This window comes from Triticum dicoccoides, chromosome 3B (genome assembly GCF_002162155.2).
Source record: "Triticum dicoccoides isolate Atlit2015 ecotype Zavitan chromosome 3B, WEW_v2.0, whole genome shotgun sequence".
Classification (NCBI taxonomy): Eukaryota; Viridiplantae; Streptophyta; class Magnoliopsida; order Poales; family Poaceae; genus Triticum; species Triticum dicoccoides.
This window is the reverse complement of record NC_041385.1, coordinates 844,890,430-844,905,791: the sequence shown is the minus strand read 5'-3', so window position 1 is coordinate 844,905,791 and position 15,362 is coordinate 844,890,430. Positions and strand designations below refer to the sequence as shown.

Sequence of the window (15,362 nt, the reverse complement as noted above, 5' to 3'; positions counted from 1 at the left end):
CTACAGGTGTCTCCAAAGGTACATGTTGGGTTGGCGTATTTCGATATTAGGTTTTGTCACTCCGATTGTCAGAGAGGTATCTCTGGGCCCTCTCGGTAATGCACATCACTATAAGCCTTGCAAGCAATGTAGCTAATGAGTTAGTTACGGAATGATGCATTACATAACAAGTAAAGAGACTTGCCAGTAACGAGATTGAACTAGGTATTGGATACCGACGATCGAATCTCGGGCAAGTAACATACCGATGACAAAGGGAACAACGTATGTTGTTATGCGGTTTGACCGATAAAGATCTTCGTAGAATATGTAGGAGCCAATATGGACATCCAGGTTCCGCTATTGGTTATTGATCGAGAATAGTTCTAGGTCATGTCTACATAGTTCTCGAACTCGTAGGGTCCGCACGCTTAAGGTTTCGATGACAGTTATATTATGAGTTTATGAGTTTTGATGTACCGAAGGCGTTCGGAGTCCCGGATGAGATCGGGGACATGACGAGGAGTCTCGAAATGGTCGAGACGTAAAGATCGATATATTGGACGACTATATTCGGAGTTCGGAAAGGTTCCGAGTGATTCGGGTATTTTCGGGGGTACCAGGGAGTTACGGGAATACGAGGAAGAAGCAATGGGCCTCATGGGCCAAGTGGTGGAAGAGAGGAGGCAAGGCGCACGGCCCCCCTAGCCCAAACCGAATTGGACTAGGGGGCCGGCCCCCCTTTCCTCCTTTTCCTCCCTCTCCTTCCTTCTCCTTCTCCTTCCCTTCCTTCCCCTCTCCTACTTGGACTAGGAAAGAGGGGGGAATCCTACTTGGAGTAGGATTCTCCCCCTTGGCGCGCCCTCCTCCTAGGGCCGGCCTCCTCCTCCCTTGCTCCTTTATATACGAGGGCAGGGGGCACCCCATGACACACAAGTTGATCTACGGATCGTTCCTTAGCCGTGTGCGGTGCCCCCCTCCACCATATTCCACCTCGGTCATATCGTCACGGAGTTTAGGCGAAGCCCTGCGCCGGTAGAGCATCATCATCGTCACCACGCCGTCGTGCTGACGGAACTCATCCCCGAAGCTTTGCTGGATCGGAGCCCGGGGATCGTCATCGAGCTGAACGTGTGCTGAACTCGAAGGTGCCGTACGTTCGGTACTTGGATCGGTCGGATCGTGAAGACGTACGACTACATCAACCGCGTTGTCATAACGCTTCCGCTTACGGTCTACGAGGGTACGTGGACAACACTCTCCCCTCTCGTTGCTATGTCATCACCATGATCTTGCGTGTGCGTAGGAATTTTTTTGAAATTACTACGTTCCCCAACATAAAGAGGAGCACGACCTCGTTTCAAGTGATCTGTTGTGTGTTCCATTTGATGAGTTCTTCGCGTTCTTCAATCAAAAGGCCCTCGATAAATTAATGGTCTTTTGCTACTGTCTATAAGTACTATTTCTGTCATTAAGTCTCTATATATAGCTTGGCTCTTTCATTGCATGTATTTATAATTAATTATCCTCAATATATTATGCAGATTGAAGATCGTCGAGTGCAAAAAACAAGAAATTTATGATATTGGGTTCATTAACACAAATATCATAGATGTATTTCTGGTTGAAAAGAACGTCAAAGAGGCCGAGGACAACTTGCTACGATCGTTGATCAAAAATCAAAACAAAGATACCATACTCTTTCCTTACAACGGCAAGTGAGTGTTATGCCGTGTGCATATTCGGTTTCCCTTATTACTCGAGCGAGGTTATAGTAATGTAATTGATGAGTTATGCATGTGTGTGCAGGTACCACTATATTCTTCTGAAGATTAAGCTTGAGCGGGGACTAGTAACCGTCTTAGACTCGAGACGGAAAGATCCCGAAACCTATGCGGACATGACTGAAAAGCTCAGCAAGTAAGTTCAATCGATCATTATCGCACCATATCGGCAACTTTTTGTTCATTTCCTGATATCTCAAGTAATAATAATTATTTTCTTTGTCTTGCAGGGTTTGGAAACAGTTCACCGCAGAAGCTCCGGGACTGCCGAAGGAGCTGCGATATACATACCCGAAAGTAAGTACTACTGGCTAGCTAGTTGCGCGCATCTCCCGTTGATTATATAGCTATACTGGCTATGCTTCATTATCAGTTTGATTGACCTCTATTTCTCGTAAAGTGCTTGTGGCAGGAGGAAGGGAATGATTTCTGTGGATACTACGTGTGCGAGTTCATCCACACCGCGACTTTGAAAAACAAGCGGGGCTACTCTAAAAGACAATATGAAGTGCGTAAGCAATAATATTCACAATTTTATTTTATTACACCATCATTTCTGTTGAGTTTCATTCATATATATGTATTGATTAACCCCCTTCTTCAAATTAGACGTGGCAGATGCGGAATGAACTCCTAGAACCAGATCGCATGAAAGCAATTCAAGAGGAATTGGCGGGATTCTTTCTTGACCACGTCATCAGTAAAGCCGGAGAATACCATGTGGAAGTTGATTTCAAATGCTAGGGGTTTGTAATTAAGAGATCTTATACATATTGTACATGTATGTAGCCAGTAGCGTCGGATACATGATACGAAAACTTGTTGTTCGACCAATCTCTCGGAGAAGGAGAGGTCGATCGATCACTTCTCTCGGTATGCATGACGAACTTTTGTACTGAATGGTTCTCTCGATCACTTATGTATATATAGTACGTAGCGTCGACCAAGCACGGACATAAGAGAGGACACTTCTCTCTATTAATTAGCTAGCTAACACAATATATGAAACACCTAAATTAACCCTCCAAAACCCCCAACACCCCCTCCTTTCAAAAAAATAAAAACCCCAGCCACTGAAATACTGACGCGTGGATGCCTTTTGGTCCCGGTTGGTGCCACCAACCGGGACCAAAGGCCCTGGGCTCGGCGCACAGGGCCACGTGGAGGCACGTTGGTCCCGGTTCATATTTGAACCGGGACTAATGGGTGGAGGTATTAGTAACGACCCATTAGTCCCGGTTCATGAACCGGGACTAAAGGCCCTTATGAACCGGGACTATTAGGTGTTTTTCTACTAGTGATACTAGTCAACCCTGCGTCCGCACGGGCAAGTGATTTGCAAAACATGGAAGTCGAAAAGCATTGAAGAGAGAACTTGGGATGCAACTTTGCATATGACTATTATGAATTCAGGAAAAAAATGTTTACCACTAATGGACAATAAAACTGGAAGTTGGAAACAAAAATATGGATTTCAAGAAACATTTAGAAGGAACCACTTGCCCAGTTAATGGAGATGAATGAGTAAAACACATTTGAGGTCGTGAGAGACCTAGTTAGTTTTATTGCTCCCAAGAAGAAGCATGGGATCATGCACGGTTATTAACTTATTATTTATAGATAAACGATGTAGTTGTTTCTCTCCAACTTGAAGGACGTGGATCGGTGAAACATTGGTCATGAATCAAGATCATAACAACACTAATTCTGGTACATGGGGTAGATAATCAATCACTACTTTCTATTTGGAAATTATGAGAAATATGATAAGGAAGTAGAATACACTTTTTATTTGTAAGGACATGTGATACTTAATATATGGTCTTAGACCCTTCCGTAGAAAAAGGATAAATTAAATCTTGTTGTCTAGTGTCCCCAACCTATCATACTAAGTTCAAAAAATAGAAACATCATACTGCACCAAAGCCACCAAGAGAAGCATCCATCGATACACACATACTCCACACCAGAGAGCTGTGTTGCGTAGTTAATGAACATCAAATCAAAATCCAGCAAGCAAATTAAACAGAGCGAGCACCCCCAAGAACTTCTAAAAATGTGAAAACATTAGTAGGAATCAAGAATAATTTTGTGGCTGTTTTTGTGAAGTTTTAGCTCATTTGAACAAGCAATTTGAGGGGTTGACGTGGCGGTGAATCGGATGAGGCATTGGCCTTGGGTGATCTTCAGAAGTCGGAAACAATTCATATCATACACATGATCCATCAAACTGGTGGTTACGTGGGTTCCACATATGTGACGGGTATTGGGCATGCAGTCTGCCCAGTTAATTTTGTACATCCCCTGGCAAGCATGAGGTACTATAATTTTCCGATCCCTCCTCCTATGTTTGTGGCCTTGTCTGGAGGAGACAAACAACCACGGTGGCAACGATGATCGTCGCGTTTCCACAACAACGTTGTGAAGCGCAAGCATGTCTGGCCATGTGCGGTGCAAAGTTGGAAAAATCATTGCATCAATAACTGCCACTAGAAACATTCTTATTGTCTCCTCCATATCATCCATCATATGCTTCTTCTCTTGTTCACTGACACCTTCTCCTCCAACTTCGTGATTATTTGGTCTGAAGCAGCAAGCTCAAAAAATTTGTAACTGATTCTAACAAACTTCCTTGTACTCCTTAGGGTAAAACCCACCACCATCACAATTCTCCTAACTAACAACATTATCAGTATAAAACACTTTCAAACATAGAAGAAATGAAAGAGAAGGATAGAGGGAAAAGGAGAAATGAGAGAAGAAATAACACAACAAGGGTTACATGTAGTTTGGACGTGATTAGCTTCTTCATCATGATACCATGCCATTGATCAAGTCGCCACCTCGCCATTGAAGTTACTACGGCGAGGCATTACTCAAGATCCGTCCATCCGAAGAGAGGGAGGAGTGGAAGAAGATGAGGACAAAGCAGTGCGTAAGAGGATGTGTTGCCTCACCGTCACCCTCAGCGGGCATGCCGCGACTGCCAAAGTCGTAGAGGGGGAGAATGAGAGTGGGGAATGGAAGCTAGGGCTAGACATTAGGGATCTGCGGTGGGAAATTGGCTGCGAATAGGTGTATAACAATTTGTTGGACCACGGTTACACGAGAGGCTTGCAAGGTCCTTTTTGCAAAAGTTTTGATTCGACAACTTCAATAGACGTCATGAACCGACGCCTCGTACGAGTCAACCGCCCAGTCATCGGTTTAAACCCAGCCAGACCGATTTTGGACCAAAGTGGCCGCGCAAGACAAGCGTGCCTCTTTTCGTTGTCAACCAACCAGTCGTTTGATGAAAGTGTACATACATGTCGAGTGCTACCAGTGTAATTTACTCTTTTAATTTGTTCGAATAAGAAGTTTTAGAGAAGGGTATCAGCAAAAAAAAAGTTTTAGAGAAGAGAATGGTCCAATTAGTAAGGGAAGCGCAAGCACCCCTCAAGCAAAGCATCATCACCACAAAATTAGCTGTGTGCGGGACCCACACTTCAGCCCACTACCGTCTCCCACCTGTGTACAGTCCACGCGAGAGACCAGCCCAGCCTACCCCCACCGATGGACGCGGCGGCGGCGGCGGCCGGCGGCCACCGCTGGACGGAGGAGGTGGACGACCTGGTGGACGCCGGGGACGTCGACGGCGCCATCTCCCTCCTCGAGTCCGTCGTCTCCAGCCTCTCCACCGCTGCCTCCCCGCCTCGGGCGGGCGCCGATCTCCGCCTCGCCACGGCGCTCGGCGACCTCGCCGGCCTCCACGCCTCCCGCGGAAACACGCTCCAGGCCGACGCCATCCGCTCCCGCGCCATCGTCCTCCGCCTCCGCGCCCAGAAAGAAGCCCCCCAGCCCCAGGCCCTAGGGTTTGCTCCTCCTCCTCCCCCAAGCTCTGTTCTTGCTTCTGAACCGAATCTTGGCCTGCTCGACCTGGACTTGCCAATTTGCAATTTTTTAGCTGTTTTCTCTGTAAATTCGAGTAGCTTCTAGCTCGCGATCTCGTAGATGTCAGAGCACGGATCACGCAAATGTGGCACACGATCTGAACAAACTCAGCTGCAGCTGCTCCCTGTTTGGGCCATCTGACCTGACTAACTCCTGCTCTGCTTCTGATAATGTACATTGAAGGGATCATGCGGCAACGGAGAATTCTGCATCGCCGGAGGCTGCTACGGGATCCAAGGACTCGAAAGCCTCAGCTAGCGTCGACAAGAAGGACGAAGATGAAGACGATGGTATTATTCTAGTGGCCTCTGTCTCTGTGCTAAGCTGAAAACAGCTCAGGCAAAACTGAGACATTAACATTCTTCCTCTGACGCATATGCAGATTGGGAGGCTATTGCGGACCGTGGCGACGAGACGCCGGTGCGCCCCCTCGTGCAAGAGGCGAGGGTGACAACGCCTTGTAGTTCTTCAGAGAAAAGTAGCACTTCATCTTCAGGGACCAAGAGGAGGGGAAGGGGTTCTTTTCTTTATGATAAGAGTGTTCTGTACAGCGACCAGTGCGCTTCAGAGAGGGATCTGGATGACAAGGGGTCTGATCCAGCTCATGGTCGATCAAAGGGTCGTGCGGATGAGAAAGATAATAAGGATGGTAATTTATTCAGGATGACTAGTCTTCTCTGTCTAGTTAGCTTGCTCATGGTGGGTAAACTAAACTCTTGTTCTTTTGTTTGGTTTTGCAGCTGCAAAACGATTTGGGACAAGGCATGCCCTTGTTCTTTACGACTTCCCACCTAGTACACGCACAACAGATTTGGAAAGGATTTTTGAGAAGTTTGGAGACCATGGAGTTGCCATCCGCTGGGTCAATGATTCTGTTGCACTTGCAGTTTTCCGGACCCCATCATCTGGTAATTTGATTCTGATAGTTACTTCTGATAATCTTTCTGCATGTTTCTTCGTATTCCATGATCTAGAAACTGTCGCCACATTCTTGTTTAACCTAGACTTTTGTATTATTGAAATGTATACGTACACAACTCCACCTATGGAAGCAAAGCTCTGATGTCAAATAAGATGCATTGGACAAGCATTGTTTCCATTTTCATAATTATTTCCTGCCGAAGGGCAGTTCCCCAGATTTTCATTGTGAGGGCACTAAATTAATAGAGGAAATCATTGTAATTCCTTTTTTCCAATTAGGCCGCGTGGGACTTTGTTTATTTCGTGATATATGTGTAATTTTGATATCTATGAGAAAACATGACAGTTATGAAGTCCAACCTAGATAGCAAAATGCATAATTGACTATTAGACTTTCTTTATTGCTCAAGCTATACTGTTGTGCAGGTTCAGTGTTCTTCCATTGTTTTGGACCATAGAACTTTGTGCTGATTATATGAACTTGCAAGATTTCTATACTTATGTTCCCTGGTTCTAATCGATGCATTCTGACCGCTTCATTCTGGCCTATTGACCTGTAGCTAACTGGTCACAAGCTTGTGTGCTTCCCACAAAGTACAAAACATGATATGAAGTACAAATTGGCACACATCCCTTATTCCAATTAGGTTACGTGACACTTTGTTTATCTCATGATGTATGCGTAATTTTGATGCACGAGCATACAAAAAAATGGTATTCCTGAAGTCCAATGCTGAAAGCAGAATGCATAATAATTTTGTAGAAAGCAGAGTACATAATTTACTGTTAGTCTTGGTTTATTGTTGAAGCTTATACTTTCATGCTGGTTCAGCGTTTTCCATCCTGCTGGTACTTAGAACTTATGCTGATGATACGAACTTGCAAGGTCTCTGTACTTCTGTTTTCTGGCTTTATTGATTCTATTCTGGCCTATTGACCTGTTGGCCTGTTGTCATGTACTCCTGTAGCTAAGGAGGCACAAGCTTCCGTGCCTCCAAGATACAAAGTACGGCCACTAAAGGATAATGACGATCTTTTGGCAAAAATCGATGGTACAGGTAACAGCTTGTTCCTTGTGATGATCCTTTTCAGTTTGATCTTCTTCTCCCTAAGGATCATGTGTAGTTCATAGCTCATACCTTCCACCGTATGTTGTTTCCATGTTGAACTGCAGACCTAGAACCGCCGACGCCGAGGCCGAAGACGTCGGCGAGAACGGCGCAGAGGCTGATCGCCCACGGGATGGGACTAAAGCAGTTCACGACCATGGATGCAGGCGAGCGGAAAGAGCAGGAGGAGGCAAGGAGGAGCCGGATCACCGCCCGACAAGCTGCGCGCGACGATGCCTGGGGTGAGGACTGAGGACTGCCTGGCTGTCCGAGAACTGCTGTCGCTGCCTGGCCTGCGCGGCGCCGCCTCCTGCCAGGCTGCTCCCGGGCCTTGCTTTCTTACACGAGTGTGCTCCCGTTAAACCTCTGTGCTGGGTTTGTTTCACACGTGTCAGGGGTGTGCTTGAATTACGTGTGGATGGTGTTGTTTGAGTGGTGATGCTGCCATCCCTGGATTCATTGGATTTTACTGTGGTTTCCCACTCCCAGGATTGTGATGTCAGAGCTGCAGAGGTTGGGAGGCTGGTGTGGGAAAGAAAAATAAACCTTGTTTACGACAAATTAATGTACTCCCTCCGTCCACTTTTGTAAGTCGTTTCAGACAGCTCAAAATGGGCTGTTTTGCACAATGTCTGAAATGTCTTCAAGGTCTTATAAAAGTGAACAGAGGGAGTAAGTGCTATGTTCCATCTTAGATTGTTCCCTCCAATGCCTCTCCTGCTGAAAGTGCGTCGCATGGTGTCGTTCCTGGCTGAGGATCTAGCCATAGATGAGGCTGAGGTGCTTGAGCTCAAGGAACTTCTTGGCACGCCGCTGCCGAAGGAGCAACATGTCAAGATCATTGTCGCGCTCGCTGTTGGGCAAGTCCTTGCGGCCGCACGCGGTGTTGGCCGAGACAAATATGAAGGTCAACATCAGGTGAGGCCTTTGTGGTCAGGTGGTCGATCCGGAGGGGCTGTGCTGGAATGTTCAGGGCCTGAATGAATAATCCAGCTAAACACAAGGCCGTGAGGGAGATCGTTGAATTGGTGCGTGTAAATTTGGATAGGGGGTCCCGAGCTGGTAGCCTTGGCACGATGGTAACAGGACTGAGAGGGGACACAATGTTTACTTAGGTTTAGGCCCTCCCGAAGAGGTAAAACCCTACGTCCTGCTTGTATTTTATTGATGAATGGGGTATAGAGTACATGTTGATATACCTTGAGATCATATGTGTATTGAGCCTATCTCTCTTCTAGGATGTCTAGAATATCTAGAATATGTTATATCGACAAGCCTAGCCTCGGTTTATATAATATCCCGAAGGCCTAGGATTTAGAAGGGTTATCATCTTGTGCGCCAAGTCTTGTGAAATCTTCCATGTATGCATCATGGGTTGCCCGAAGTGGCCCAGTAACGAACCGCCACGGGGGTCCTTGCCCGGCCTTCCTGGCCGGGAGACGACATGGTGAGTACCTCTTAGTCCAGAACACCATCATAGGTTCAAAGGAATGTGGGGAATGTCAAGCCCAAATTGGCTATTGCCAAATTGGTGGTGTTTGCTACGTCTTGAGCTTGCATTGGTTTTCCTCGAAGAGGAGAGGGTGATGCAGCAATAGTAGCGTAAGTATTTCCCTCAGTTTTTGGGAACCAAGGTATCAATCCAGTAGGAGGCTTCTCAACAAGTCCCACAAATCTACACAAACAAATAAACAACTCGCAACCAATGCGATAAAGGGGTTGTCAATCCCTTCATGGCCACTTGCAAAAGTGAGATCTAATAAAGATAGTAAGATAAGATAAATTTATTTTTGGTATTTTATAATATAATGCAGAAAGTAAAGATGCAAATAAAAGTAGGTTGCAAGCAAATATGATAGGAGATAGACCCGGGGGCCATAGGTTTCACTAGAGGCTTCTCTCAAGATAGCATAAGTATTACGGTGGGTGAACAAATTACTGTCGAGCAATTGATAGAAAAGAGAATAATTATGAGATTATCTAGGCATGATCATGTATATAGGCATCACGTCCATAACAAGTAGACCGACTCCTGCCTGCATCTACTACTATTACTCCACACATCGACCGACTCCTGCCTGCATCTAGAGTATTAAGTTCATAAGAACAGAGTAACACATTAAGCAAGATGACATGATGTAGAGGGATAAACTCAAGCAATATGATATAAACCTCATCTTGTTATCCTCGATGGCAACAATACAATACGTGCCTTGCAACCCTTTCTGTCACTGGGTAAGTGTTGGGGAACGTAGTAATTTCAAAAAAATTCCTACGCACACGCAAGATCATGGTGATGACATAGCAACGAGAGGGGAGAGTGTTGTCCACATACCCTCGTAGACCGTAAGCGGAAGCATTATGACAACGCGGTTGATGTAGTCGCACGTCTTCACGATCCGACCGATCCAAGTACCGAACGTACGGCACCTCCGTGTTCAGCACACGTTCAGCTCGATGACGTTCCCCGGGTTCCAATCTAGCAAAGCATCGGGGATGAGTTCCGTCAGCACGACAGCGTGGTGACGATGATGATGTTCTTCCGGCGCAGGGCTTCGCCTAAACTCCGCGACGATATTATCGAGGTGGAATATGGTGGAGGGGGGCACCACACACGGCTAAGGAACGATCCGTAGATCAACTTGTGTGTTCTAGGGGTGCCCCCCTCCCCCGTATATAAAGGGGGAGAGGAGGAGAGGGCCGGCCAAGGGGGGAGGTGCGCCCTAGGGGGGGCAATCCTACTCCAAGTAGGTTTGCCCCCCCCCCTTTCCTATTAGGAGTAGGAGAGGGAAGGAAGAGAGGGGAGGGAAGAAGGAAAGGGGGGCCGGCCCCCCTCCCAATTCAGATTGGGCTTGGGGGGGGGCTCCTTTGCCCCTTCTCCCTCCTTTCCACTAAGGCCCAATAAGGCCCATATACTTACCGGGGGGTTTCGGTAACCTCCCGGAGCTTCGGTATATTCCCAATCTCATCCGGAACCTTTCCGGTATCCAAATATATCCGTCCAATATATCAATCTTTATGTCTCGACCATTTGAGACTCCTCGTCATGTCCGTGATCACATCCGGGACTCCGAACAAACTTCGGTACATCAAAACTTATAAACTCATAATAAAACTGTCATCGTAACGTTAAGCGTGCGGACCCTACGGGTTCGAGAACTATGTAGACATGACCTAGAACTATTCTAGGTCAATAACCAATAGCGGAACCTGGATATCCATATTGGTTCCTACATATTCTACGAAGATCTTTATCGGTCAAACCGCATAACAACATACGTTGTTCCCTTTGTCATCGGTATGTTACTTGCCCGAGATTCGATCGTCGGTATCCAGTACCTAGTTCAATCTCGTTACCGGCAAGTCTCTTTACTCGTTCCGTAATACATCATTTCATAACTAGCTCATTAGTTACAATGCTTGCAAGGCTTAAGTGATGTGTATTACCGAGAGGGCCCAGAGATACCTCTCCGACAATCGGAGTGACAAAACCTAATCTCGAATTATGCCAACTCAGCATGTACCTTTGGAGACACCTGTAGAGCACCTTTATAATCACCCAGTTACGTTGTGACGTCTGGTAGCACACAAAGTGTTCCTCCGGTAAACGGGAGTTGCATAATCTCATAGTTACAAGAACATGTATAAGTTATGAAGAAAGCAATAGCAACATACTAAACGATCAAGTGCTAGGCTAACGGAATGGGTCATGTCAATCACATCATTCTCCTAATGATGTGATCCCGTTAATCAAATGACCACTCTTTTGTCCATGGCTAGGAAACATAACCATCTTTGATAAACAAGCTAGTCAAGTAGAGGCATACTAGTGACTATATGTTTGTCTATGTATTCAGACATGTATCATTGTTTCCAGTTAATACAATTCTAGCATGAATAATAAACATTTGTCATGATATGAGGAAATAAATAATAACTTTATTATTGCCTCTAGAGCATATTTCCTTCAGTCTCCCACTTGCACTAGAGTCAATAATCTAGATTACATAGTAATGATTCTAACACCCATGGAGTCTTGGTGCTGATCATGTTTTGCTCGTGAGAGAGGCTTAGTCAACGGGTCTGCAACATTCAGATCCGTATGTATCTTGCAAATCTCTATGTCTCCCACTTGGACTTGGTCCCGGATGGAATTGAAGCGTCTCTTGATGTGCTTGGTCCTCTTGTGAAATCTGGATTCCTTTGCCAAGGCAATTGCACCAGTATTGTCACAGAAGATCTTCATTGGTCCCGATGCACTAGGTATAACACCTAGATCGGTAATGAACTCCTTCATCCAGACTCCTTCATTTGCTGCTTCCGAAGCAGCTATGTACTCCGCTTCACATGTAGATCCCGCCACGACGCTTTGTTTAGAACTGCACCAACTTACAGCTCCACCGTTTAATAAAAATATGTATCCGGTTTGCGATTTAGAATCGTCCGGATCAGTGTCAAAGCTTGCATCGACGTAACCATTTACGACTAGCTCTTTGTCACCTCCATATACGAGAAACATATCCTTAGTCCTTTTCAGGTATTTCAGGATGTTTTTGACCGCTGTCCAGTGATCCACTCCTGGATTACTTTGGTACCTCCCTGCCAAACTAATAGCAAGGCACACATCAGGTCTGGTACACAACATTGCATACATGATAGAGCCTATGGCTGAAGCATAGGGAACTCCCTTCATTTTCTCTCTATCTTTTGCAGTGGTCGGGCATTGAGTCTGACTCAATTTTATACCTTGTAATACAGGCAAGAACCCTTTCTTTACCTGATCCATATTGAACCTTTTCAACACTTTATCAAGGTATGTGCATTGTGAAAGTCCAATCAAGCGTCTTGATCTATCTCTATAGATCTTGATGCCCAATATGTAAGCAGCTTCACCGAGGTCTTTCATTGAAAAACTTTTATTCAAGTATCCTTTTATGCTATGCAGAAATTCTATATCATTTCCAATCAACAATATATCGTCCACATATAATATTAAAATGCTACAGAGCTCCCACTCACTTTCTTGTAAATACAGGCTTCTTCAAAAGTCTGTATAAAACCATATGCTTTGATCACACTATCAAAGCGTTTATTCCAACTCCGAGAGGCTTGCACCAGACCATAGATTGATCGCTGGAGCTTGCACACTTTGTTAGCTCCCTTAGGATCGACAAAACCTTCCGGTTGCATCATATACAACTCTTGTTCCAGAAATCCATTCAGGAATGCAGTTTTGACATCCATTTGCCATATTTCATAATCATAAAATGCGACAATTGCTAACATGATTCGGACAAACTTAAGCATCGCTACTGGTGAGAAGGTCTCATCGTAGTCAACCCCTTGAACTTGTCGAAAACCTTTCGCAACAAGTCGAGCTTTATAGACAGTTACATCACCGTCAGCGTCAGTCTTCTTCTTAAAGATCCATTTATTCTCAATGGCTTGCCGATCATCGGGCAAGTCAACCAAAGTCCATACTTTGTTCTCATACATGGATCCCATCTCAGATTTCATGGCCTCTAGCCATTTTGCGGAATCTGGGCTCATCATCGCTTTCTCATAGTTCGTAGGTTCATCATGGTCAAGTAACATGACTTCCAGAATAGGATTACCGTACCACTCCGGTGCGGATCTTACTCTGGTAGACCTACGAGGTTTAGTAGAAACTTGATCTGAAGTTTTATGATCAATATCATTAGTTTCCTCACCAATTGGTGTAGTTCTCACAGGAACCAGTTCTTGTGATGAACTACCTTCCAATAAGGGAGTAGGTACAGTTACCTCATCAAGTTCTACTTTCCTCCCACTCACTTCTTTCGAGAAAACTCCTTCTCTAGAAAGGATCCGATTTTAGCAACGAAAATCTTGCCCTCAGATCTGTGATAGAAGGTGTACCCAATAGTTTCTTTTGGGTATCCTATGAAGACACATTTCTCCGATTTAGGTTCGAGCTTATCTGGTTGAAGTTTCTTCACATAAGCATCGCAGCCCCAAACTTTAAGAAACGACAACTTTGGTTTCTTGCCAAACCACAGTTCATAAGGCGTCGTCTCAACGGATTTTGATGGTGCCCTATTCAACATGAATGCGACCGTCTCTAAAGCATAACCCCAGAACGATAGCGGTAAATTAGTAAGAGACATCATAGATCACACCATATCTAGTAAAGTACGATTACAACGTTTGGACACACCATTACATTGTGGTGTTCCGGGTGGCGTGAGTTGCGAAACTATTCCGCATTGTTTTAAATGTAAACCAAACTCGTAACTCAAATATTCTCCTCCATGATCAGATCGTAGAAACTTTATTTTCTTGTTACGATGATTTTCCACTTCACTCTGAAATTCTTTGAACTTTTCAAATGTTTCAGACTTGTGTTTCATTAAGTAGATATACCCATATCTGCTCAAAGCATCTGTGAAGGTGAGAAAATAACGATACCCGCCGCGAGCTTCAACATTCATTGGACCACAAACATCAGTATGTATGATTTCCAACAAATCAGTTGCTCGCTCCATAGTTCCGGAGAACGGTGTTTTAGTCATCTTGCCCATGAGGCACGGTTCGCAAGTACCAAGTGATTCATAATCAAGTGATTCCAAAAGCCCATCAGTATGGAGTTTCGTCATGCGCTTTATACCGATATGACATAAACGGCAGTGCCACAAATAAGTTGCACTATCATTATCAACTCTGCATCTTTTGGTTTCAACACTATGAATATGTGTATCACTACTATCGAGATTCAATAAAAATAGACCACTCTTCAAGGGTGCATGACCATAAAAGATATTACTCATATAAATAGAACAACCATTATTCTCTGATTTAAATGAATAACCGTCTCGCATCAAACAAGATCCAGATATAATGTTCATGCTCAACGCTGGCACCAAATAATAATTATTTAGGTCTAAAACTAATCCCGATGGTAGATGTAGAGGTAGCGTGCCGACCGCGATCACATCGACTTTGGAACCATTTCCCACGCGCATTGTCACCTCGTCCTTAGCTAATCTTCGCTTAATCCGTAGTCCCTATTACGAGTTGCAAATATTAGCAACAGAACCAGTATCAAATACCCAGGTACTACTGCGAGAATTAGTAAGGTACACATCAATAACATGTATATCACATATACCTTTGTTCACTTTGCCATCCTTCTTATCCGCCAAATACTTGGGGCATTTCCGCTTCCAGTGTCCAGTCTGCTTGCAGTAGAAGCACTCAGTATCAGGCTTAGGTCCAGACTTGGGTTTCTTCTCTTGAGCAGCAACTTGTTTGCTGTTCTTCTTGAAGTTCCCCTTCTTCTTCCCTTTGCCCTTTTTCTTGAAACTGGTGGTCTTGTTAACCATCAACACTTGATGCTCCTTCTTGATTTCTACCTCCGCGGCTTTTAGCATTGCGAAGAGCTCGGGAATAGTCTTGTCCATCCCTTGCATATTATAGTTCATCACGAAGCTCTTGTAGCTTGGTGGCAGTGATTGAAGAATTCTGTCAATGACACTATCATCAGGAAGATTAACTCCCAGTTGAATCAAGTGATTATTATACCCAGACATTTTGAGTATGTGTTCACTGACGGAACTATTCTCCTCCATCTTGCAGCTATAGAACTTATTGGAGACTT

General features: G+C 44.9%; 1 protein-coding gene across 1 annotated transcript; it reads left to right on the top strand.

Moving 5' to 3' along the window:
- Positions 1-5,249: 5,249 nt before the first annotated feature.
- LOC119278865 lies at positions 5,250-8,315 on the top strand. Its single transcript, XM_037560212.1, has 6 exons — positions 5,250-5,617; positions 5,880-5,986; positions 6,079-6,345; positions 6,437-6,604; positions 7,586-7,675; positions 7,792-8,315. Exons 1-6 carry the CDS (start codon positions 5,319-5,321, stop codon positions 7,977-7,979), a joined length of 1,119 nt encoding a protein of 372 aa, XP_037416109.1. The 5' UTR covers positions 5,250-5,318; the 3' UTR covers positions 7,980-8,315.
- Positions 8,316-15,362: the final 7,047 nt, after the last annotated feature.